The following is a 25540-nucleotide window of genomic DNA, read 5'->3' as shown; positions in this document are numbered from 1 at the left end:
GAAGAGTTGCTTGGACAGCAACCACTAAAACAGAGTGATAACCTCAATTGTTTATGTGCCTTGTTTGTCTTTGCCCTTAAATGCAACCTTGTCTCTTCCTCCATTAACTATACCACTTTAATCTATTTTAAATGAGCTCTTTTTATTATGAGCTCTAAGTGGACGTAATGAATATCCCCCCCCCACACACACACATGATCAGACCAATCTCTACAAATCTCCTCCATATTGTGTACAGTCCTGTACTCCTTTTCTCTGTGATTATTGAACCAGCAGCAACAGAATTCAAAATGCATAATAGTTATGCGGTATAGTGTGGCATAACATGCCATTCATGAGCAGATATCTTGTTCATTCGTTTTTTCTTCTATATACACTTTTATGTTTAAAGGCCATTTTTCACACTGAAGTGGGCAAAGAGCCTGGTGTGTTTTTAATCTTCTTGAAGTTCAGCAGCAAAAAAAAGAAGTGATGTAAAATTGCCTGGGCAACTGTGCAATTATAAAATCAATTTGCAAAGTGTCCACTTCCTTGCCTCTCTCCCCATATGACTCTTATCCCCTGAATATGTAGTATATACTATAATAGCATGATAAGCCATCATTTTATTTGATCTTATAATGGTGTTCTCTCAGAGTCACGCCGACGTTGTATAATGTAAAATGCAATCAGAAATGTGTTGAATGCAAAGTCAGACCCTAAAAATGGCTTTCTTTCCCGAGGGGTGGGAGAAGGTGGCATATTCCATTCATTGTTATATTTCTTGAATGAAAAGAAAAAAAGAAAAGAAAAAAAACGCTACATTTTTTATAGACACGATTGGAATTTCCATCCATGTCCAGCTTGATGAAATCAAAAATTCTATTCACTCATTACCATGCGGTGTCAGCCATCCCTAGTTCTGTATATGCAGTTCAGTCAGATCACAAGTTGCAAACAGTGAGTGGGAGTTGAGTGCGCGGGAGACAGATGACACTGATCAACAACAATTTTGTGCTGTGAAACAGCCATATGCAACGACAGACACATTATCAGTCGGTATCAGTTTTGAAAACAAGACAATGCATTTCATTTGTTGCAACCTAAATGTTACAATATGAACATTAACCCTGATTCGGTTAGTTGTTGATCAAACTTGAAAGAATCATCGTATAATGGCGTCCACTTATACTTTTCTTGTTAATCGATTATCAAATTGATGGTGCCACAATGTCTCTTGCTAGTGTTTGAGCAATCCAGGTGGCATGACGGGTAGATGTTAGTGTTCCTATGGAAGACTGGCTTGTTGACAGAAGGGCTGTTGATTGATTTTGCCTGGCATGTTAGGCATGCGAAGATGTGCCAAGCCCACGTGACATGCATTCGCATCATAACCACAGCTTTACAGTACTGATTCAGCAGTCATTTCCCGCTTTGTGAGTTTTGTCCTTCAGGTGCCCTCTAGAAACACAGTAAATATTTTCACATATTGAGATTAAGGTTAGGCAGAAAATAGATGAAAGCAAACATTCCTATCGTCACACGGCAGTGTGGCATTATGTTCTTTTCACTTTTTGTCCTTTAAACTGCTTTTGAGAGACTGTTAAACATTCAAACCAAGAATCCCACTAACTGAATTTTGGACTCAAGAATGCTGAGGTGATTGCCGTGAAAGGTGAATGTTATTGCACGACTATTTTCTTTGTAAGTGCAAAAAACTTCCTGGTTAGGATGCTTAGTTGAGAGATCATTAACTACTCATTGCAATTCAAAACTTCAAGGAATTATTGGTCTTTGTCCAACCAAGAACTCGCAAAGTTGCTGAGAGAGATGTGGTAAAATAAGTCCACATTTTCTTGCAGGAATAATTATCATTCTACCTCTATTGATTTTGAATGTCACCCAAGATGCTGAGATATACACTATAGACGGCAGCCATCTCAATCAATTAGGCTCCCTCTAAATCTTGATTGTTAATCTTACCACGACATTGCGGACATTTGTATGCTTCCAACTTTGTTTGGGGAGGATCCAGCATGACTATGCCCCAAATCACAAAGCAAAATCCATGCGGGCTTGCTTGAATGACTTTGGTGTAGAAGGACTCGGGAACCCTGACCTCAGCCTCATCAAACACATTTGGCAATCAACAACAACAGAGATTGCAAGACAGGCCCTCTTGTCCAACATCAGCATGTAGAGATAATCCTTTAAAGCATGAATATACCAATCCCACTAATGAGCTTAAGGTGTCAGCAGTAGCAGCTCTTAGGTGTTTGACACGCATACAAACACAAAGCCAAAACGCATCTTTAGCTGCTCTAATGCAGTTCTCTGGTAATTTGCCTTCACGGTCGTCACACTGTCGAAATGTAATGTGGATGCTAAAATGTTTATACACGGTGCTCATGTCATTCAATTATTTGTTTGTTTCCCAATCATTTCTGACTAGATGAGACAAGACTCGTGTCACCAATTGGCTGCATTTTCCTCTTTGTGAGGTGTTCTTGGTGTGACGAATCCTAATTGGTCAAAGGGAATACCTTCAGGGCGCTATTTACCCAATGCTGAGAATCGTGTCGCTCTAATTGGGTTTGCCCCGTAATCTGCTGCTGCGAAAGAGCCTCATGCATAAGCGGCATGGAAATCGTGTAATCCTTCGAATGAGCTGCCAACGTGTTTGATTTAATTAATCAGAAATTAGCTTCCAGCCTTGGAACACACTTGGCTGAAATTCTCAGTAGGAGGCTGGCAAGCCCTTGGATAGCTGCTTACACCGGCGATAAAACAAGCGTGATTCATAAAATGTTTTTTCATGTCGTGGTTATTAGCATGGAGGTACTGTTTGTGTATCACTTGTGCATGCAGTTTGTAACCAAAGACGATAAAGCAATACAACTATACCGTAGTCTGCCATTGCATATATTACTTGATTTCTTTCGATGCCAACAGATTCAGGATCTAGCAATTCGTTGCATCCAGAAGAACATCCAGAAAAACCGCGGTGTAAAAGACTGGCCATGGTGGAAGCTTTTCACGACTGTCCAGCCACTCATTAAGGTGCAGCTCACTGAGGACCAGATGCGGAGCAAAGATGTGAGCTAGCTTGAATCCACTGCACTGACATGCACAAGATGACATGCTCTATTCGGTTAACACATAACATGACATGTTATACAATATTTGTTCTGTGCCTCAGGAGGAGATCCAGATGCACAAGTCTAAGCTGGAGAAGGTGGAGAAAGAGCGCAACGAGCTGAGATTGAACACCGATCGACTGGAGAGCAGGGTGGGTTGGCAGCCGGGTCTTCACAATACAAAAGACTATTTCAAGATGGTTGACACTTCCCAGACAAGATGACTAGAAAACAAAATGATAAATTATACATTGTATGGTTTGGCATGAAATTTTCTAAGCAAATCGTATACTACTTTTATTTACTTATTATACCATCTCGTTGGTAACATAATGCAAATTGCCATAGATGGGCTAAAGAAAATCGGCTTACAGTACAAGTTACTAGAATTAGAACCCTTCAAAACAATTGTTACTTTAAAACAGAAGTTTGGGCTTTCCTGTACTTGGAAAAATCCCATAAAACATGATTGCTTAAAAACCCACAATATAGTCAGTGAGCAAAAGATGAACTGTGATATTGCGATGCTTCGTTCCATATTACAAAGTACGAGATGAGTAAGTTGATGATGTTATATGTGAACAGATTGCAGATTTGTTGGCAGAACTCGCTGATGAAAGGAGCACGAGTGAGTCAGCATCCCAGCTGCTTGAGAACGAGACGACAGAGAGACTACGCCTGGAGAAAGACATGAAGGATCTGCAGGCAAATACACGCAGTGATATTAAAAATATTTTTGCCATCAAAACTTTAAAGTCTAGAATAAATGTGCCATTCAGGCAAAGTTTGAAACCATGACGAAACAAACGGAAGCACAGGAGATGGAGTTGACGGAAGCTCGGCTCATGAAAACTTCAGAGCTCAACGGGGAGTTGGAGGACGATGATGATGCCGGTTAGTTCAAACATGGGAAACTAAGTACAACACACTCGGTAGAGTGCAGCGTTGTTCCAATCTTATCTGCAGTCAGTGCAAAAATTGGACACCATGTTCACCTCCCACAAATGTCTAAAAGATTGTTCGGGTGTACCTAATTAAGTGACTGTGGACAGCTTGAAAACTCTCACTTATTGTAATTGTCCCCAGTGGGATTCACTAATGTTACTCGTTTCATAGGCGACATGACAGACATATTGCATAATGCTATTAAGTACGGTCTCCAAGTTTGGGATTTCACACTAGGGGATTAAAATGTTCTCTCCCAGGCATACAAGTAATGCTGGCCGCTGATTGGTCGTCACCTGCTGGGAAAGTGAGCTCTTACCGAGAGAACATTGTCCACAAAGCAGTCTTTTTTGCTCACCACCCCCAAACCAACCTCCGCAGACAAGCCATTACAGAGCATATCAGAATTCTTCGATGAATGAGAACGTAATCGTTGAGATTTGAGCTGGTGGCCTTGCGAGATGTCATTATGCTATATATATGCTAATGAGCAGCGTTGATGGAGGAGCCGCCACTGCCATGTGAAGGAGACACGGACAGTCTCCCAAAAAATGATAAGGCTCGGAAATGAACCTAAACCTGAATGGCTGCCCGGACACTGTCATAGTTCTGATTGCTCCTGACATCTCCAGAATTAGGGTCGGCTAAGATTCATGCAAAGAGCCACTTAGCCACGTCTTCCTCTGACTGCCATTGTTGTCTACTCGGGCCCGTGGCGCTCAGGTTTATCTGAGATTAAAGTGGAATGCGAGAGCCGCTTTGTAGTCCTCCTGTCAAACATTTTGACCTCCTAAAGTCAGGATTTGATTAAAAAAAAAAAAGAGCATTTTATTTCATGAGATTCTTTTATTTCAGTCCTTCGATGTAATATAAAGTGTCTCCCGTACAATGTGCTACCTAATCCTCAGCATCAGTCATCATTGAGCTTTTGAGCCTTTTGCTTTTTGTTTACCACATGGCCTGCATCAAAAACAAATTATTTGATCATATTTTGTTCTCCAGGGGGTGAGTGGCGCATAAAATACAACAGAGCCATTCGGGAACTAGACTTCACCAAAAAGAAACTCCAGCAAGAGTTTGATGACAAGCTGGAAACGGAGCAGCAGAGCAAACGACAGCTTGAGAGAAGGGCAAGACGCTTTGTCATATTCAATCATTTACAAAGGCTAGATTTAATATTTGATCGTCTCAGCTTTGTATGTTTAAATCAAATGATAACGTTCATGCCACAGCTGGCCGATTTGAAGACAGACAATGAGGATGTGCAGCACTCTGCGCAGCAGCTGAAGAAGAAGTGCCAGAAGATGACGGCTGAGATGCAGGATACCCGACGTCATTTGGAGGGCCTCCAGAGCCGTAATCACGATTTGGAAAAGAAGCAGAGGAAGTCAGTTTTAACTCACCCCATCTTTGCTTTTCCGGATGTCTTTACATTTTGACACACAAAGCACAATTGCACACATTTAGCCACCGTTATCTACACTGATGGAGAAAAAGTAATGGCATGCCATTCTTCCCCTAAACAAGCAGGTATTTCAGTCTTAACTTGATTCCGGTCAAATTGAAAGTCCCATGCAGACTCCCGCAAGCACGCACTTTTATTCTTACCACCAATCAATCACAGTGATGACTCATCACAGGCATACAGGAGATCCAGTCACACTCACGGTACATATAGAGTGGTTCCAGGTAACAATTCTATCCACCTTATCACATTGCATGTTGTTTTGTCCTTGCAAGTTAGGATGTAACCGCCTCCCCCCTTCATTTGAATAGTGTCTAAATTGCTCTGGAATCTGCAGAATTACATTAGCTTAGAAAATGACTCAGACGTAGAGCACTCGAGAAGTCATCCCCTGCGGCTAATTGAAGATGCTCTGTGGGTGAAATTATTTTCAGTTGCGCTTCACCGGGGGAAAAATTACCGCGAGGCGAGTTGACAACATGAAACACTTGGCTTTTACATTCACTAACCATAAGTGTTTCTTGCCTCAACAACTAGAAAAAACATGCTGCACATTATCACAACCCAGTACCAAAACACCAGACAAATGGAAGTGGAGAACACAAAAAAACTCAACAATTTAAAGGAAACTTGGAGTAGTTATAGCTAAAGGTCTGTAAATTCCTGATATTGTGGGAATTTATGGTAAAAAAAAAAAAATGCTTGCTAATTTTTATACCTCATAGTAAACAATGTTGCAGATGACCAGATGCTGATATTTGCTCCAATTTCCTTTGCATGTGTCAGATTTGATCTTGAGCAGAACCAGGCCCAGGCTGAGGTACAAAGAGAAAAGTGTCTGAGGGAGAAGTTGGCTCGTGAGAAAGACACGATGGCGGCTGAGATTTTCAACATCCACCAGCAGCTACAGGTTTACGGAACATATTCTACATGCTGCCTGTCTTCTCTCTTTGTACGGCGCAAGCATTTACTCTTGTCTCCTTGGACCACAGGAAAAAGATGCCGACTTGTGTGCCGCCAACATGAAGGTGCAGCAGCTGGAGGCCGAATTGCATGATCTCTCTTCACAGGAGTCCAAGGATGAAGCATCGCTGGCCAAGGTCAGGAAGCAGCTTCGTGACCTTGAGGCCAAGGTGAAAGACCAAGAGGAGGAACTAGATGAGCAGGCTGGTACCATCCAGATGCTAGAGCAGGTATGTGACGAGAACCTTTCAACATGCCGTGCCACAGTTTTTTTTTGTTTTTTTGTTTTTTATTTATTTTTATTTTTTGACTTGCAATATTATTCTGTGTGTGTCCTCTCTTCCTGAATGCAGGCTAAGCTGCGGCTTGAGATGGAGATGGAAAGGCAGCGACAGAGCCACTCAAAAGATATTGAGAGCAAAGATGAGGAGGTGGACGAGATCAGGCGGTCCTGCAGTAAGAAGGTAGCTCCCTCTCATTCTCACAGTCACGCACATATTCTCAAGAGGCTTGGAGCAACACCAAGAAGAATGCCTTTATAGTTGGGTTGAGTTCTTTCTGATATCAGGTTTTATGCAAGACATCAAATACAAGACAGGCAAGAGCAGCGGTCCCCAGAGGACCGCTTTCATGTAAACAAACGTAAAAAAAAAAAAAACGAGAGAGACAGAGAGAGACAGAGAGAGACAGAGAGAGACAGAGAGAGACAGAGAGAGACAGAGAGAGACAGACAGACAGACAGAGAGAGACAGAGAGAGACAGACAGACAGACAGACAGACAGACAGACATGGTCTCTTAAAAGCTTTTTTTTTTTCCTCTCAGAAGTTTTATTTAGAAGTTGTTTTTTCATTTATTTTAATGTTACAATAAGTTATAAAGTCCAAATGTAACATTTGGCAAAAGGACTGACATATCTGATTCCAAGTTTGAAAAAACACTAGAGATTACCACACGTGTGATTTTGTGTGTCGATTGTGTTTGCGACGCCCGGTCCATGCGTCTCTCAGCTGAAACAGATGGAGGTGCAGCTGGAGGAAGAATATGACGATAAGCAAAAAGTCTTGCGCGAGAGACGTGAGCTGGAGTCCAAACTGCTGAACGCGCAGGAACAGGTTAGCCCCATTTGTCTCATCTTCATCCTGTCAGCACAGAGCCGTGTGTTAGCGTCTTGCCGTGCTCATGTGTGCGTGCGCGTGAAGGAGCTTTAATTTACTGCTGAATCTCGTCAGGTGCTGAGAGTTGTGTTCAAAGCAGAGCTTGTTTATCAACACTGGGAATGTTTGTCTTTCAGGTAAACCACAGGGACGTGGAGAGTGAGAAGAAGCTGAGGAAAGACCTGAAGAGAACCAAAGTCCTGCTGGCTGATGCCCAGATTATGTTGGACCACCTGAAGAGTAACGCCCCAAGCAAACGGGATATCGCCCAGTTCAAAAATCAAGTATGCCGCTCCTAACACTCCATCATATACATCGGTAGATAAAATCAGAATCAGATCTGCGACCTTCTCGTTCTCACTCGTCACAGCTGGAGGAGTCCGAATTCACCTGTGCGGCTGCGGTCAAGGCCCGAAAGAGCATGGAGTTAGAGATTGAGGACTTGCATATCCAAATGGAGGACGTGGTGAAAGCCAAACTGTCGGTGAGTTAGTGACGCAACTTGAGGGCGTAATGGAGGACAACTTTATCGTGTTTCAGTGCCAAGATGGCTTCAGTTTTACCTCACAATGACGGTAACGTGCGATACCGTACCGTTCTTGAAAAGGCACTCGGTTGTGTTATGCATATAAAAATAAAGCAATGCAACAATTCACTTTTTCAGTTAAAACAAGTCAAATGCAAATGAGAGAACTTGGCCTCTTTGTTTGCAGTTGAGCCTACACCAGTATCCGTGCATCATCACATTTTGGTGGGTTGTTAGAACAATGCGTGCCCTTTGGCATATATTTCATTTCTACAGTTTGTACTAATGGGTAAAATTGCCCCCCCCCAACCCCACTTTGCTCATTGATAGCTGCCGCATAGTGACGCTGGCTGCATTTCCAACATGTTGACAGAGGTTTTTGTGTCTCAGGGGGCGTTGCTTGTTAATTGCTGTGTATATGTCAAGGGCACGTCTTGGAAATGTTTCACATTAACGAAAGCATTTGGAGGGCTGGAACCACCCTAGAGGATGAACTTGCGGACATTGGCAGCAATCTGCTCTGGCTGCACATTTGCCAGCCTAAATGAGCTCATTGATTATCTTCAATTGGTCTCATCGTCCTGCCAGTAGTAATACCACTTTCACTAATGGTCATTTATCGTATCTCACGGATACGTCCTATTTCAGCTCCCTTCCCTTTTTTTTGTGTGGTGGATCAGTTGGAGGAGCAAGTGAGCCGCCTTCAGAGAGAAAAGAATGATCTGCAGTCTCGCACGGAGGAAGACCAGGAGGACATGAATGAACTGATGAAGAAACACAAAGCTGCAGTCGCCCAGGTAACCGAGCCCCCCCACCCCCCACCCCAGCCTGCTAAAATCCATCAATGACACTCAGTCCGGATTTATGCATGCGTGTGCTTTTTGAATCAGGTTGTGCAACATGTTTTTCTGTATTCCTCATATGTATATCCCAAACGATGACTGAATTTATGTAAATTAGTCTGCCAGAGATTTAGGTCGGATCAGTGACCTGGAGGCGCAGATTGAGGAGGCTGCAAAGGAGAAGCAGGAGATTCAAGAAAAGGTACACACACCCGACTGCCTTCTTATGAGATAAATTAAACTCAAGTAGAAGGGTAGTCATCCTAAAATGTTCATACTTCCCATGTATGTAAGATATGTCTGTATGTAAGATGTAAGTTAGGCTTTTGAACGTCAAATATTTGGGTATTCCTCACAATATCAAATTGCATCCATAATCCAGAGGATGTTGCTTCCAAATAATATTTTTCAGTGCCCATCAGTACATAGAATAGCTGACCTGCCTCAACTCCTAGTCAGTCAATAGTCGAGCAGCATAACCATATCAGCTTTTGGTATTAGCCTGGTAGGTCCTGGTTGAGTCTTTATTATATTCACAGTGTATTCTCGCCTGCCTTTTCTGCAGTAGTCTTTGTAAAAGCACCGCAGCCCATCTCAGGGCTGAATGAGGCTCCACTGTGCATTTGAAAATTTTTATTTTGTAGATGTAAGCTTGTAAATCTGAAGCGACCACATCATTCAATGTGGTTTTATATTCTGGGGTGGCTCATTCTATTACTATACAATCTGCTATGTAAATATCCAGGCTCAGCATGCATTGACATGCATTGATATGTTAAACAGAATGATAATTGTGCTTTTTGTGCATATAGCAATTGGTTATACAATCCTTTTGACTGAGAATGCTGTCCAGTCAAGGTACCTAAAAGTACATTCCTCTATCTCAAGATATCAGCTAACATTTTGAGCACTGGGACTCAGGAAATAAAATATTTTTAGAGTTTGTGTTGCTGCCAGCCAACAGTTACTGTGTCAATTACACTAGTTCGACACCAAGTACCACCAAAAACACAGCTTTGATTTAAGCCCAAGTCAGTATTTGAGCATGAAAAAGCATTAGTTTTCATTCTAAAAAGCTAAAGCAACAAATAAAACTAAAGGACCAAAGAGCAAAAACTACGGAATGATGTGTACCAAACAGGTTTCAACAATATAGAGATGAGTCGAACCTATTTGTAATTTACCAAATAAAAACTTGAAGCGCTACAACGACTGGTTGATCACAAGGAACAAAGCACATTTGATGGGTGGGATTCCTACCAGGAACAAAAAAACAAGAATGAGTCTAAATTAGAGCAAAACAAATTGCACACAGTCAACATGAACTGAAAGAATGACCCAGCACCATTCAGGTGTGCTGCCTTAAAACAGGTGCTTGATTACAGAAAAGAAAAATACTTTATTAATGATTCAATGAAAGTGTCTCGCTTTTTTTTTTTATTCTATTCTATTTTTATTAATTATTCCATGGATCACGCAAAAGAGCGTGCATACAACACTTTGAGAATTCCTGATCTAAACTCAAGCCATACCTGTGCGAAACCCTCGCTCCACGTTCTTCCCTGCAAAGCCCACCCATGAGAATTATTTTCACCGGGAGCTGCGGGCATGTCAGAGGCACCGATAGCCATCTTACGCATTTGACCTTGAAGTAGTTATCTCTTCCCCAGTAAAAGGGCAATCTGACTTCTTAAATAAAAATCCAAGCAGAACTAAAAAAAAAACAGCTCGTTTCAGATGAAAAGTCACTCATTAAGTGCCCATTGTGCCTTTTGGGTTTTATTGTGAGGGCTCTTTGCTTCTTTGATCAGTCAAAATGATTCAAGTGAAAGAAATGGACATTGATTGCACCATTAAGTGACTTTCCCTGCAGCCATCACGAGCATATTAAATAAATTTGAATGTCCTCCATTTTATAAAAAAAAAAAAAGACTACCATTGATTGATGGAGTGCTGCTGCTACTGCATGTATGATGACTATAATGCAGGTTAATACATGAACACAAAAGACATTATTCGAGACTTTATTCTGTATTCATTTTAAAGAGTAAAGCAAAAGTTGGCATTGAAAGTGCTGTGTGTCGCTAAGAATGCGCCCTTGTGTGTTTGTGTGTTCTTCGCACAGCTCCATTCGCTGCAGAGTCAGCTGGAGTTTCAGGAACAATCCATGGTTGAAAAGTCTCTTGTGAGCCGTCAAGAAGCCAAGATCCGTGAGCTGGAAACCAAATTGGAGTATGAGAGGACGCAGATCAAACGTTTGGAGGTCAGACATTCCTTAAATACACATCCAACATGACATTTTCATTCAAGAGGTCGCAGGATCAGACAAATTCTGAAAAAAGGTGCGACTTACTATATTTCGACAAATTCCGTAACCAACACGGTTCTGCTTTTATCGTTTGTTTGCTGAACTGCTACTTTACTTCCCAGACAAGCTGACTAAATTCTCCCACCTCTCCCTTAGAGCCTGGTTTCTCGTCTTAAGGAGAATCTTGAGAAGATGTCAGAGGAAAGGAACCAACACATTGCTGCAGAGAACAGAGAGAAGGAGCAGAATAAGCGGATGCAGAGACAAATAAGGGACATGAAAGAAGAAATGGCTGGCGTATCCAAAAAAGAGGCTGAGGCGAGTCGAAAGAAACACGAGCTGGTAGGTGTCGGGGCACTTTGGGATAATATGATTGTCCTCAGCACCGAAGAGGAAATGACTTCTTTAGCGTCAATTCACCAGGAAATGGACATTGAGAGCTTAGAGGCAGCAAATCAGAGCTTACAAGTGGATCTCAAACTGGCCTTTAAGAGGATAGGTGACCTGCAAGCTGCTATCGAGGACGAAATGGAGAGTGATGACAACGACGACTTAATCAACAGGTACAAAATACAGATTTAATTGTTTTGCGATTGATACGATATGTGTCACCTTGGTATATTCCAAATTTATTCAGAACACTTTAGTCTAACATTGTGTTGAATGAAATGATTCCTAACGAGCGCACAGATTTCTTTTTTTCCTTCCAACCTGTCAATCATAACTTATTTTTTGTCTCCGGCAGTGATTTCTTTTAAACCGAGCTTGTAATTCTGGGTCATGCCTCACTCTGCCTGACCTGGTTTAATACCGTTGTATGCTGCAGATTCTTTGTATGTGTATGTTTGAGTCAGATAAATGAATAGAGAGCTTTACAAGGCAGAAAGATAAAAAAAAAAAAGGAAACGTGAAGTATTTGAGAAGAAAGGCCAGTAACACATTTACAGTGGATAATGATTGTATTGCTGTGAGCATATCTCACCTGTTCTTTTTTCCTCTGTTTTCTTGTTCCTGTTTTGGCGTCATCCGCACTTTCCCTGCAGTTTGCAAGACATGGTGACAAAGTATCAGAAAAGAAAGAACAAAACGTGAGAGCGGAACAAGCATTCTTTGTTTGTGTGTGTGTGTGTGTGTGTGTGTGTGTGTGTGTGTGTGTGTGTGTGTGTGTGTGTGTGTGTGTGTGTGTGTGTGTGTGCGTGTGTGTGCGCGTGTGTGTGTGTGTGTGTGTGTGTGTGTGTGTGTGTGTGTGTGTGTGTGTGTGTGTGTGTGTGTGTGTGTGTGTGTGTGTGTCTCATAGTGGTTGTTTTTCCACCTTTTTGTTGTTGTTGAGAAAACAATGCAGTATGTTACGCTGAGAAATACCAACATTTTGATATATTCACTGCAACTTGTGCACCAATATCATTTACATGCAGGTTTTCGCCACATCTTTCAAATTAAAATAGAATTACCGCATTTTTCGGACTACATGGTGCATTTATAATCCTTTAAATTTTCTAAAAAAAATCAATGGTGCATCTTTAATTTTGGTATTGAATTGAAGCCAAATAATATTTGTAGTGCTGGTTTGTTTACCTTGATGTGCAGTAATGTGCCACATAACCCGTTGTCCCTTATGGACAGAAAAATACGGTATATGGATATTATATGTGGGAATAACAACTCAAACAAGATGTGTCAAACAGTTTTCTGGAATACTGCATTGTTATCTTCTAGATTTTTTTTTTCTTTCAATAAATCCAGTGTGGTATAATTGCACTGCATTGTACTGGTCATATGAAGCTAAATGAGGTTAACAGAATGATAGACACGCCTTTTGAAGCATTTATACACCCCTGCCAACGATAACAATAACAAACAGGCTGTTAATGTCACTCAAGATTAAGCATGGATACCTCAAGCTAGGAAGTCACGGTCCAGCCATGGTGAATAAACGGTATGACGTGCAGGACACTCGAGTCAATGTAATCCATCTGTCAATATGTCTCGTAATTAACTAAAAAGTTATGGTGCTGAAGTGGTAATATTGAGGCGTATGTGATTTGAGGCTGAGTTTGAGTATTTGTGACAAAGATTTACAAGCAGCCAAGGCTGATTGTCAGAAGCCATTAACGTTCACGTTGAGATTCTTGGGGCTTGTTTGTATCCGTAGGCCTCGGGAGCGGTTAGCAAGAAGTGCAAGGCCAAGGACAAATCGCTTCTGACATAATTTGTGCAACACACCTTTTTTCCCACATTGCTTGGATTTTATAGTGGGACATTAGTCATTATGTTATTTCTTTGTTTTATTTAGCATGCAGTGTAGACAAGAAAAAGAATGGCAATTTAAATTTAACTCAGAATTAAGCTTGCGCACCTCTCTCGCATTACAAAATAGATTTTCAGTACAGACCTCTCAAAATAGGGACAGAACACTTTGTTCTGAAAGGAAAAATGACTGAATTTGTGACAGGGGGCACGGTGACATTGATGATGGATTTTTTCTCGCTGACTGTTAGGACACCTGATAAAGCTTACCAGCATATCATCTTACATCATCATGAATAATGTTTTCTCCTCACAATCAGCAAATACGCCAAGATGGATCATCTTGTCACTTTTATTTATAGTTAGGTGTCCCTACACTATGGATGAAGTATATTAGCATTTAGTGAAAAGAAGACACTGTCCATGGACGAAACACAATGAATCCATGGCTATGAATGATATTGAAGATGAAACTATTAATCAAACCTTTCTACCGGCAACCATTAAGCAAGTTATATAGTAGCACATTTTATTTTTGGAGTTTTAGACATTTTAGTATTGAATAACAAAGACATATTGTAGTTCCGCCTTATTAATCCTCGATATTGGGTGAACCCAAGTTCAATTAATTATATAAGGAACAAAGAATTTTTTTTTTCAGATTAAAGTTTAGGTGCAAATCATTGCAAGGACAAACTCAGGCAATGGAGATGGTGAATGGCAACTACCTGTTAAGTATCCATTGGGCAATATATAGTTGAAGTTGGTATTGTGCTTGGCCGTTCAATTTGATTTAATTTTGAGCGGTGGGTGGCCACTTGTCAGGCTATACAGAATTTCAAGTTACTAAATACTCTTCTAGCTGTCTACTAAATAGAGTAGATTATTTTGGTGTCAACATTTTTCTCCGGGAGCTGAGATCAAAAAAATATTCCTCGAGTGTCTGCGCTAGAAAAGTTACCCAAAATTCACCATTGCATTTGAAAGAATGGATGACAGCTGTCTGAGCAGGTGGAATCTATCTCACCCCCAACTCTGATCCACAGGTCTCGATATTGATTATGTCAAGTGTACATTAGGAGTTTTTGATGATCATGGCTCTGCTTCATTACAAGCACCAGAAACGGGTGACATGCTAGCAGCCAGCAGCCAAACAAGTGGACTATCCTGCCAAGGGCTTGATCTGCATTCTGCTCGTATGATACATGTGCTTTGACTAGAGTATGTTGAGTAATGGCATGAGATTTATGCTTCTTCAGTCTGCACTGCAATGCATCAAACTAACCTCCAAAGTGGCCATTCATTACACAGCATTATGTTATCTATGTGATTGCATTGCATAAGTATTCATTGAACAAGTCGTTTTATCTTTTACTTGTGAGTAATTCCCTCCCATCGCATTTCGACAGAAAGCAAACTAAAGGAGGAATCAAGTTGACTGATTTGTTAAATAGTCGTTTGTTCATCACGTGGAGATAAGAAGAAGACATTTTTAGAATGGATATAATTTGTTTTATTGTGCTAGTGCTTCTCAATAACATCCCTCTTTGTTCTCTCAGTGGGCAAGAGACAGACACAGATTCTGAGGTGGAGGATCGTGTGGATGGGGTTAAGTCTTGGCTCTCCAAGAACAAAGCCTCCTCCAAGCCCCAGTCGGACGAGGGAAGTCTGAAGTGTGCCAGGTTAGTGATTCCTCCTCTCATCCTCTTACCTCATCACAGATAACCACATGGATCCCTGAGATAGAGCAGTGATAAGGGCTATATTGAGCAGTGCGCTTGGTTACTGAAGAACCTCTGTCACGCTCGCCATATAGTACCGTGCGTGAGTCTTTGGCCACCAGTCGATATGTTTTAGCAATGCTATAATGACCATATCGAATTTCATTCTCACTCACAGTGCAATCCTCCAAACTGTTAACCAAGACAAATTGTATCCATAATTTTGGTAGGTAACATCATGTAAACATTCTGGAGTTCTTCCTTGTCCTTACATTCAACATATTCCTCTCAACTGTGTCTCTCCTACTGTTTTACTATGTCCAAACAAAAGCTATGAATAGATTCTTTACACTTTGTTGGATAATCTGGTTGAAAACAGACAAGCGAATTATGGCAACAAAAAAAAAAAAATTCCTTGAACAATAACTAACTGGAGTCTTTAAAATGGCCAAGATTACCCGAGGCAAAAAAAGAATAGGGTAATTTATGCGATGAGGTGTCATTGCTCTCCTTTCCAGTAATCTCTCTAATGACAGCAGCCGGAATGGCGAAGTGGCTGCTGTCACATTTATTGAAGTGGCCCCTGGCCAGTTGGCGCTTCTGTTAAATGATGCCTCTGCTACCATAGATCTTTTCACTTGTTGACTCTCGCCGCACTGCCCACAAAGCCATAGTGTACGCAAACAGCAATAGCTAGAGGGAGAGGGCGCTCCCTTGCCATCAACCTCCAAAGGACAAAAAGAACGTGACAAATTATCGGTGTCATCCGACTTTACAAATTAACATCAGGACTCCAGATCTCATTATACAAATTTCTTTGCCTTAACAGACATGCATATTTTATTTATGTCATTCATATATTCCAATACCTTGTAGATATGCAGCAAATGTGGATGCCAAAGATGTGAAAGAGGGTAAGGAGAAGACAAGTGATGGAAGTCAGGATGGCAAAGACATAGAGCAGAACAGGTCAGTGTCTGTCATGAGCTCCCTGAGCTACCGGAAGCGTTCCAACCTTAAAGACTCCATCGGAGGGACAGGCGATGAGAACTCCCTCTTTAGCGCTCTCAACGAACAGCCTGACGCCCCTAACCACGCCTCCATTCGCAAAGCCAAGTCCAAGTCTGGAGATCTCCAGGAGGACTGGAAGAAGAACCAAGCTCAGGAAGATTTGGATGACAAAGCCTCCGTTATTTCCTCGGCCTATTCCGAAGCCACTAGCAGGGCGAGGAAGGGTTTGGAGTCACGCTGGACTTCGCGAAGCAGCCCTGAATTTGATAAGGACTCCACTATCTCCTCTATAGCTCCCAGCAGGTTATCCACCAGGAGGACAATGTTAGATGACGACGACGACATCAAGTCCACCATCAGCAGCGTGAGTCGCTCCAGCCCTCGATCGCTACACCGTAGTAGCTCCTGGAAAGATGACAAGCGAAGCAGTTCTCGCCTGTCCCTCGCTCGTAGTTGCGGCCTCAGCGAGTTTGGCGTGCATGTCGATGATGATGACAATGACGATGGCCAAAGTGTTGCATTTACTGAAAGAAGGCCTTCCCCGTATAGTCCTCGCTCCACCGCACGTAGTTTCTCGACCCCGGCCCGAGCTCGCTCTTCAGATGGAAACCCACCAGATACGTCTGACATCAAGCCTGTCATGCACCGAAATTACTTGGACCCCGACTTGGAGGCCGCTATTAACGAGGTTCTCAGCTTCAAACCTATTAAGTTCAAGCGTAGCAAGCTTGAGTCCAGTGATGAGGAAGCAGAAGAGAAGAACGGACTAGCAAGCAAGAAGGGAAGGAAGATGGAAGCCGATGAAGTGCTTGGGTGCAGTAAATCCAGCTTGCTTCGCTCCGCATCCAGTTCTGTTCTGGACTACGGCAATCGTCCTTCTAGCATCTTAAGTGCCAGCTCCCACAGTTGCAAAGACAAAAAAAGCAAAATCACTCAATCCGACGACTCCTCTTCAGACGATCGTCAAAGCAGGAAGAGCTCAAGGCGAAAGAAGGGCAAAAAGTCCAAGAAGAGATCCAAGAAAAAGGAAAGCGAGTCAGAAGATTCCTCTTCATCTTCAGAATCGTCTGAATCCTCCTCGTCTGACTCCTCCTCGTCGTCTGACTCCACGGTCTCATACCGCAGCTCCAATAGTGTTAAAAAGAGCCTGAAACAGCTGTCCGATGATGAAAAGAGAGATGCAAGTGGTGGAACGCCCAGCAAGAAGAATAGCAAGCGGAAACAAAAGAAGATGGATAACTTGATGATGAAGTACCTATACAGGCCCGACAGTGACTGATGGCAACAAATGAAGGTGATGCTTGGTGTGACAATAACCCCAAAACTGGATCACTCACCAAGCAGGCTAACTTACTAATGGCTGTGTTCTCATATTTTTTTTCGAAAACACTAACTTATATCATTCAAACCCGGCGACGCTCCAACTAAGATTTGGTGCACCGGATTTGGAAGAACAGTCAGTGCATGAGGCAGGAGCACTTTGCAATGCAAAAGGCATGCTCATTTTCTGCTTTGGTGTTACCAAAGACCCAAATCACAAGAGAAAATAGCCTCAGAGCTTACAGTTGTCAAGTCACGCCACCCACGCATATTGGCCAATATGTAGCACTTATTTGTTTTGCAGCAACAGCTAAACCAGAAAAGCAATCAACACCTTGGAGACCTCCCCAAATCAAATTCAGATGATCTCATTTCTTCTAACGCTTTTCGAAGGTGTCAGCCAAGATTAGGGTAATTTATAAAACAGTGCCATCATTTTTGGGAATTAATGTCGAAGAAGCATGTAGCCTCCACTCGGAAAATAGTGAAACTACAATTACGGTAACGGTCGAATCGGACAATGCATGCCTCACGATAGCATGATAGTACCTTTCTCACAAGCTATCAAAATTAAATTAACTACCATATTTTTCGGGCTATACCAGTACCAGTACTTCAGTATTTGGAAACATCTTAATCCTTTCAAGTGAACGACATCTAAGAATAATGATCTTGTGTTTTACGGTAAGCAAAAGGGAAGTGACTTGCAAGCAAGCCGTAACATACCGGGATACCTCTTGTTTGTTCAGTACTAACAATACAACCTGATTCATATGCATTGACCTTTACAGCCCTCCTGTGTCCAGGCGACATGTGACCCCTGGCAAATCCGATGAAGAGGACGAGGTGGACTTAAACAAAGACAGGCAGCTGCCAAGGCCGCGCTACAGCGAGAGCACGTCATAACAGTAACCTGGGTCACCTTGTGCTCTCAAACACAGAGTAGGGATGCAATCCAACAGAGAAAAGCAATTTTGGTTCCTTTAATTTGGGAACTCTGTCATATTTGTTCTTCGTCGTGGAAGCGAGTTTGCTTCCGAGGCTTATGTCTGCTCACCTTTTATGTGATGCTTGAGAAAGTTAAGTGAAGCTGAGATATTTGGGGGGAAAAGGGTTTCCGCCATTTCTGTTTTTTAAAGGGCTGCTCTTCAGGCAAATTTAAGCATTCCTCTGCACTTGCCGTCTATTCAGCCCTGCCAAGAGGATTTAGATAAGCCTGCTCTGGATGGACTTCTCCAAGAAAGTCTGACCAACTTTTAAGACTCCTCTTATCTCTTTTCATATTAACGGGTGGCTCGCTCAATAGGAAGTATTCAGGCCTCTTGAAATTAATTACCATAAATTACAATTTACATCGAAATGTCAGAGCAGTTAAACTAATTAGATAATTGGAGACACATGATCAACAGTTGATGATGTGATTTGTAATTTAAAAACTAACCAAGCAGTTGTTGTACTCCAATTAGCTTTGTATTTATTCAGCGGTAAAATGTTCTTTATAAGTGGAGTCACTCTTATATCAAGACACAATTAGCTTTATAAGGGAAATTATATGCCATTGGTTTGTATTCTACATAGATTTCTAGAATGTTAAAACATGCAATTGTCAGATAGAAACTACAGTAAATTGTGGTCCACAGTTGAACATTATTAATTTGCTACTTGTTATGAAGTTCAAGAGATTAATTATAAAGACAAGCTTGTACCTGGTGAAATAAGTTTAGAATCTTACCAAGCTCACATTTGTTGACACCAGTGTTAATGTGCAGAGTATTTTTTGGGATCTACGAAACTCAAGTTTGACGATTTTTTTTTTAAGTTTATTTATTTTGAGCCCTTTAAATGAGAGAATATGGTTACTCAGTTTGTAGGAATGTATATTTTTTTAGTTTATTTATTTTGACCATTGTGAAGCCATCAAAATGAGATGATATGGTTGTTTAGTTTGTAGGAATAAAACAATAGTCAACTCTACAATTTAATACGCCAGAATGTGGATCCATTTAATGAAAAAGCAGAATTGTAAAGTAGAACTAGTACATATGCATGCAATTGTTTAGAGAGTGGATGTTTTTATTTTGGGCCTTCTGATTGTGAGGAAGTACATGCAAACTACAGTCTGTTCTCAAAAAAACAAAAAAAAAATGCCATGAGTTGCATAGCTTCCCAGAAAAACCTAATCTGCATTTTATGTCTTATTTCTTTCTTCTTTGCACTGCACATAAATATTAATACAGAAACAGACAACTTTGATGTCGGTGATCCCAAATATGTGTAAGTGAGAACATTTACTGATGTTATTACATATACTACTTGAGCAGTCTGGTCCGGTTTCATTTTTGGAATATCGTTATTTTTCAAATGACCTTTTTCTAGGAAATAAATGAACTGTTACAAAATCAACGGCAGCTTCGGGTGTCATACTATTTTGATTCACCCCATCATGAAAGTGGAAGAATAGCGGGTCCGAAATGAGATTTAAGTTCCGGATGCACTTAATTAAATTTAGCTACGACCCCGAGTATCTTCTCGGCGTACGCATCGGCTTTTCTCAGGAGACTCGAGGAAACAAACACTTCATGGAAATGAATGAAGTAGAGCTGCAGGGAATGCAGACTGTTGTTGTTCACGTTATCACTGAACATTTTAATATGTAGAGCGCACAGCTCTGCCGTGCAAACTAAGCTGGAGGCAAATTAAGGAAAGCAAAGAGTTTCTCCTCCCCATCAATCTTCATCCTTATACAGTTTACAGCAAGTCGACTGAAATAGATTGATGGTTTGTCGAATCACCACCTTGCTGGATAGTCACGCTCAGTATGTTTTGCTGGGGTGAAAAAAAAAATCTTATTTATCCAAGCAATCTCTAATCCCCATTCCGACACAACCTGTCCTTCACTCTGCCCGAGAGCTTTTGATGCAATTTCACCTCGCTTGTGTGCACCCTCTGGGTGGCTGCTTAAAGGCTTTCCATTTAGTGGCAGATTAAATTTGGCTTCTGATTTGACTTATTTCGCTCTCTAACACTTTCCCAAACCGCTGGAGCAGGAAGTCATTAGCCTGGCAAAGCTGAGCAGGTCTGTGCTTATGGAACAAAGCCTCTCTCTTATGCTATAAGATATATAAGTCTACACGACGCTGCTCAAATGCCAGTTTTGATCATCCTTAATCACTTTTTCCACCTTTTTTGTGACGTATAACTTGGGCAGTGCAATTGGGAAACATCCACTGCTTTCAGATTGAGAGATTTGGTCACTCATACTGCCTCTCCGCTGCATAAACAGTGACGCCACACGGTATTATTTGACTGTTTGCTTTGAAGTAGAACATTGAGGCATTCGCTTGCCGTACATGCTTTACATGTCACACGTAATTTACATGCAGCTATGTCCTTCCCTGACATAAATGGAAATTACTTGTCTCTTCCAATAAAACCCTGCACCACTCTGGACAAGTATGCACCTTTTAGAATTACAAAGAAGCTGGAGAGCAGCCAAGCCGAGTCAGATTTTCAAATATAACAGCAAGACAGTTGTCGCATCTCTGTTTGCAAAGCATCTTCATATTGACCTTGGGCAGAGGCGGGAAAGATGAGTGGGGGGTATAGGAAAAGGGGAGAATTTGTTTAAGCGGTTATTCCGTTTTCATGAGGGTGGCCCATGTTTTGATGGATACCTGCCGCCAATAAGGCGATGATTGGAGGTACCGGGATGATGTCTGCCGGGAACAGGTGAGGAGGCTGCATTCATTTGCAATTCTGAGATGAAAAAAAAAACAACAACTACGCTGCCGAGCGCACTGCTCGGGTGCCTCTCTTTGTTTGCACATATCATTTCCACTCTAATGAACACCGCACAGTAGCAAGCCCATGTAACGAGGCTGAAAAAGCCAGCCTCAAACATTGTTTACATTTTGCATAGGCCTTCACAGAGCCGGGGGAGCAATGCAGTCATTTTCCTCCCTCTGTGTGGAAGCCACCATCAAAGTCAATCACACCTTTAGCTGTGGCAAATCTTTGATATTTTTATACTTTGTGCACCTATTCTTATGGAAGCACGGTGTGAATCATGAAAACAAATAGCTGGAAAACGCTTGGCCCCGGGAAAATGTCTATGTTGAAATTATTGCTTTAGCGTTACAATGAGCCAAGGTTGCAGAAGACTCCCGGGTGTTCAAAAGAGAAAGTTACCGCTTTTGTCACTGCTTCGTGTTTCTGTTTGTTAAAAGTGAAGACTTAAGATCTAACAGAATGGTCTGCAATTGGAGGGATTGTAAGGGAGTGGAAATGGCTTTTGCTCTAAGCTCCTCCGAGTGGTATTAAAAAGATCACTCACCTGGCTTGACAAAAAAAAAAAAAAAAAAGTAGTCGCTGAAATGTGTGCTCATTAACTGTGTGTTTCACCCTTTGCTTTAAAGCCCTCGACTGGAAACACACTTTGGGCTTTTGCTAAGATAAATGATTGATTCCAATTAGTTATGAAGAAACCTGAAAACAATCACAGTAACCTTGAACTACCAAATAAAATTTCCACTTAATGCCAATTTGTATGGAATACAGTAACTCAACTGAATTAGGATCTTTGAATCTGGCACTTCAATTTTTTGTTGTTGTTTTTTTGGCCAATTTTTAGTTCCGGCATCTCACCATACACCGAATGCAAACTCGACATAATTATATTTTGATACGCTTTTATTTTTTTAATATGTTTTTTATTTGTAAGTCAGCAGTAAAAGAGTGGAATGCTCTTTACTATATTTACAACTCCAAAATTAATTGACCAAATACTTTGGACTATGTCATTTATAAGATCCAAAATTTTGTGGAATACCCTCAAATCCCGTATCCTGGTGCATGGAGACAATAATTAATTATACAGAATACATTGCAGCAATCCCTACTTAATTATCATAAAAACAAGTTCGTATGAGTTTTAACCAAAGCTGATTACGATGATTATATGGTTATGTAGTCGTGAGATGCCAGGTGCTAAACTTGCAGTTCCATCTGACCTTTTGTGTTCACAGACATGCATTATTTCCTGCAGTCTAGCTGTATTTCTAATGAGCCTTGACTCTCCAGATCCCAATTCCAATCCGGGTGTCCTGCTGTTGCTGAAAGCTGTTGCCAAACATCCAGTTGTGCTTAATTCTGCATGTTTGGCACATGAGCCGGCCTCCTGCTCCCAGAGATGCTATAAGATGACTGGTACAAACAGCTCTTTGTGGTAAAATCTTTAAATCCTCATTTTTATTGGTGGTATGTTGTTGATTAAAAAAAGAAAAAAAACAATGACACATATTTTACTGCCGTCTACCACTGCAAACATTTGGGGCATGTTCCTGAGCTGGAGCCAAGTGCTTAGCAGCTTGGTGGTCACCAAAATTCCAGAGGTAGCAAGTAGCAGAGCCGTAAATGCAAAGATAGCAGGACTTAATAATGCGTTTTACTGCAGAATTTACAGGCATGTCTCCCAGAGCAGATGGCATGTCTGGAGTGACTCCAAACACCAATATAATAACATGACACCAGGACTTCCAAATTTAGAGCAGAGATCCAAAATTGGTCACTGAATATGTAAATATGTAAGCGATATATTTTCGAATCAACATTTTAAATTATGTTTAACTTCTCATTTCAGTCATGAATAGCTTTGCAAGCAAGATTTGATCCCCGAATATACAAATGTTAATGTAACTTTGGTGAAATTTGGGAAACGTTTTTGAATGTCAAGCTGCAGTGAGTTGGATAACCCCCAAGCAGTTATTCGCAGAGCCAGAACCAAGCAAGGTATTGAAAAGAAATGATCAAATGATGAGTAGAAATCCAAATATGCATGAAGTGTTAAAGTAGTTCCTTAAGCCCATGGCAGAGATTGACAGTGGGACATTTCAGGAGCCTAACCGGGTAGCGGTGAGCATGCTGACGTTCGCTGTTTCATTTTGCCGTCTCCATCTCACTGTGCTTGCGAGTCTGAGTGATGAGATACTGACATTTACAATCTCAACATTGAAGTGAGACCAAGCATGTCAGTGACAGTCAGTCTTAGTCATCACATGGTGAGTTCTTTTGATTTTTTTTTTGTAATTTTCACACGTCCCCAATTACGACGACGATATATAGTATCTGCGTGCATGCGCTTGTGTACGTGACGAGCCAAGTGTCCATCTTATAAGACGTAAAGTGGATCCGAGGGAAGCTCTGCCTCTGGCTTGTCCCTCAAGGGATCGGCTGAAAGCGCTCAAAGTGGCTGCCATAAAATTGAGCAGCCCGGCTGATGAATGGCCTCTGACATGATATAGGACTGCTGGCTTCTTCCCTCAGGTCTTTTACAGGTTGTGTTTGGTCAAGTGACCTCAGCCTCTTGTTCATCCCCCGAGTCCTAATCTGCTGTCCGAGTGTAAATATGATCCATTGCACAGCGTGGTTGAACCGGAGTCCTGGAACAAGGCTGAGTAAATCTACCAGATTTGTTTGAACCAATGATGACAAATCCTCTTCATAGTTGTTCGGTAAATGACAGTTAATGTAAGCCAAAGGGTTTCTTCATTTCAGATTATTTTTTTTCCAATTCAGTTCCTGGCTGGTGACAGTGGGGTGTTGTTAAATGACGGTGCTGCATACCGATCAGTCATTCGTTTGCCTAGTGGCAAAAATCGCTTGTTAGGTTCATTCTTCCCGTGGAATGACACAATCATTGGGGGGAAGGGATGTCAAAACATTGTGATACGCAGACAATTGGTCGAGACAGAGGAGGAGGTTTATGCATCGCCGATCACCTAACGAGCTCTTTTTGCCTCCGGGCGAATGATTGACCCATCGGTATGCAGGAAAGTGGTTGTCTATTCAGACAGCATCAACACCTAAGGAAGGTCACCTAAAATAGTAAAAAAAAACAAAAACTAACATTTATAACGGAATACATTTAAGTAGGCACAACGGCAATATATGGTAGAAAGATGATATGCTGCTATTCCTCCGAAGCAACAAATGGTGTTCCTTTATTTAGCTGACCTCAGGAAGAAGGACAAAGAAAATGTGTGGCACGCATGTCTTCAAGGCTGTATGATTCACCCAAGTCTATTTTTCCCACCAATGTGGTCCAGTCAGCTAAAAGCGTTTGGATACCTCCCGTCATTGCGAGCAGGGTTGTTATCATCCAGATATACAAAGACACATTCAAACAAATACGATTATTACGAGTATTAAATCTTGATTCATACAGAATACCAAATACCATTCGTGCTTCAGATACATCGAATCTCAATTAATCCAATGACAGATACTTGTTTATAAGACTGTTCTTTGTTTCTGACACATGAGGATTGTGTCAAACCGTTGCAGTGTCGCGACAACCACTGGTGAGAGAATTTAATCTGTCTTGTAGGTATTTGTGGCTGCAGTCTTCAGGATACCTTGAAATAAGGATGGTATACTTTATATCGCTACTTGTTTATCCCTACCCGCAACATAGTGACTAGCCTAAATCCCTTCTTGAAACCTGCTGTGTTACATTTCAAATAAGTGACAAATCCTTTCATTGTTTGCAATGTACCATGAAAGGATGGCAATCCATTTGGTACAGCTATATCATATTACCTCTCTTTCATTTTTAATGGATCTACTCACCCAGATAGAAAATCAATATCGTCATATCATGTGTGCCGTTTTATGTGCTCGTCATTTTAACCTTTCCAAACATCCACATTTTAATACTCATCAAGCCTCTTGCATGTATTGCACTTTGCATTGAGAATCCTCCTTGCTAAAAACACAGAATCATTTGCATAAGACTTCAGTACATAGTCAAGTTCTCGTGTCCACTTTATGGCTCGGAGTTCTATCAGCACACCTCATTACCTTTTATTGAGTACAAACTGTGGAGGCAGTTGGTTCAATCCTGCAGTCAAATATCTAATTTCTA

The 25540-nt window shown here is 41.4% G+C and overlaps 1 protein-coding gene and 1 long non-coding RNA gene across 8 annotated transcripts in view; one reads left to right on the top strand and one right to left on the bottom strand.

Moving 5' to 3' along the window:
* The window catches only part of LOC125981867 (unconventional myosin-XVIIIa), a 44513-nt gene extending 24491 nt beyond the window's left edge, over positions 1-20022 (top strand). For all 7 annotated transcript variants that reach the window (XM_049741908.2, XM_049741911.2, XM_049741910.2 and 4 more), the window contains 21 exons: positions 2932-3075; positions 3179-3268; positions 3702-3821; positions 3896-4010; positions 5064-5191; positions 5294-5448; positions 6313-6436; positions 6519-6719; positions 6843-6953; positions 7498-7602; positions 7782-7928; positions 8015-8128; positions 8851-8967; positions 9131-9214; positions 11138-11275; positions 11477-11662; positions 11744-11883; positions 12364-12408; positions 15127-15249; positions 16165-17593; positions 18411-20022. In XM_049741908.2, coding sequence (XP_049597865.1) covers positions 2932-3075; positions 3179-3268; positions 3702-3821; positions 3896-4010; positions 5064-5191; positions 5294-5448; positions 6313-6436; positions 6519-6719; positions 6843-6953; positions 7498-7602; positions 7782-7928; positions 8015-8128; positions 8851-8967; positions 9131-9214; positions 11138-11275; positions 11477-11662; positions 11744-11883; positions 12364-12408; positions 15127-15249; positions 16165-17578 — 3801 coding nt within the window. In that variant the 3' untranslated portion in view covers positions 17579-17593; positions 18411-20022. The remainder of the gene's footprint in view (positions 1-2931; positions 3076-3178; positions 3269-3701; positions 3822-3895; positions 4011-5063; positions 5192-5293; positions 5449-6312; positions 6437-6518; positions 6720-6842; positions 6954-7497; positions 7603-7781; positions 7929-8014; positions 8129-8850; positions 8968-9130; positions 9215-11137; positions 11276-11476; positions 11663-11743; positions 11884-12363; positions 12409-15126; positions 15250-16164; positions 17594-18410) is intronic.
* LOC125981869 (uncharacterized) lies at positions 11023-12604 on the bottom strand. Its single transcript, XR_007486185.2, has 3 exons — positions 12303-12604; positions 11366-11540; positions 11023-11227 (listed from the first exon to the last, which is right to left on the bottom strand). It is a non-coding gene; the product is annotated as an uncharacterized lncRNA (long non-coding RNA).
* Positions 20023-25540: the final 5518 nt, after the last annotated feature.

Source organism: Syngnathus scovelli, chromosome 15 (assembly GCF_024217435.2).
Source record: "Syngnathus scovelli strain Florida chromosome 15, RoL_Ssco_1.2, whole genome shotgun sequence".
In the NCBI taxonomy this organism is placed as follows: Eukaryota; Metazoa; Chordata; class Actinopteri; order Syngnathiformes; family Syngnathidae; genus Syngnathus; species Syngnathus scovelli.
The sequence above is the reverse complement of the archived record's forward strand: the minus strand, read 5'-3'. Positions and strand labels throughout refer to the sequence as shown.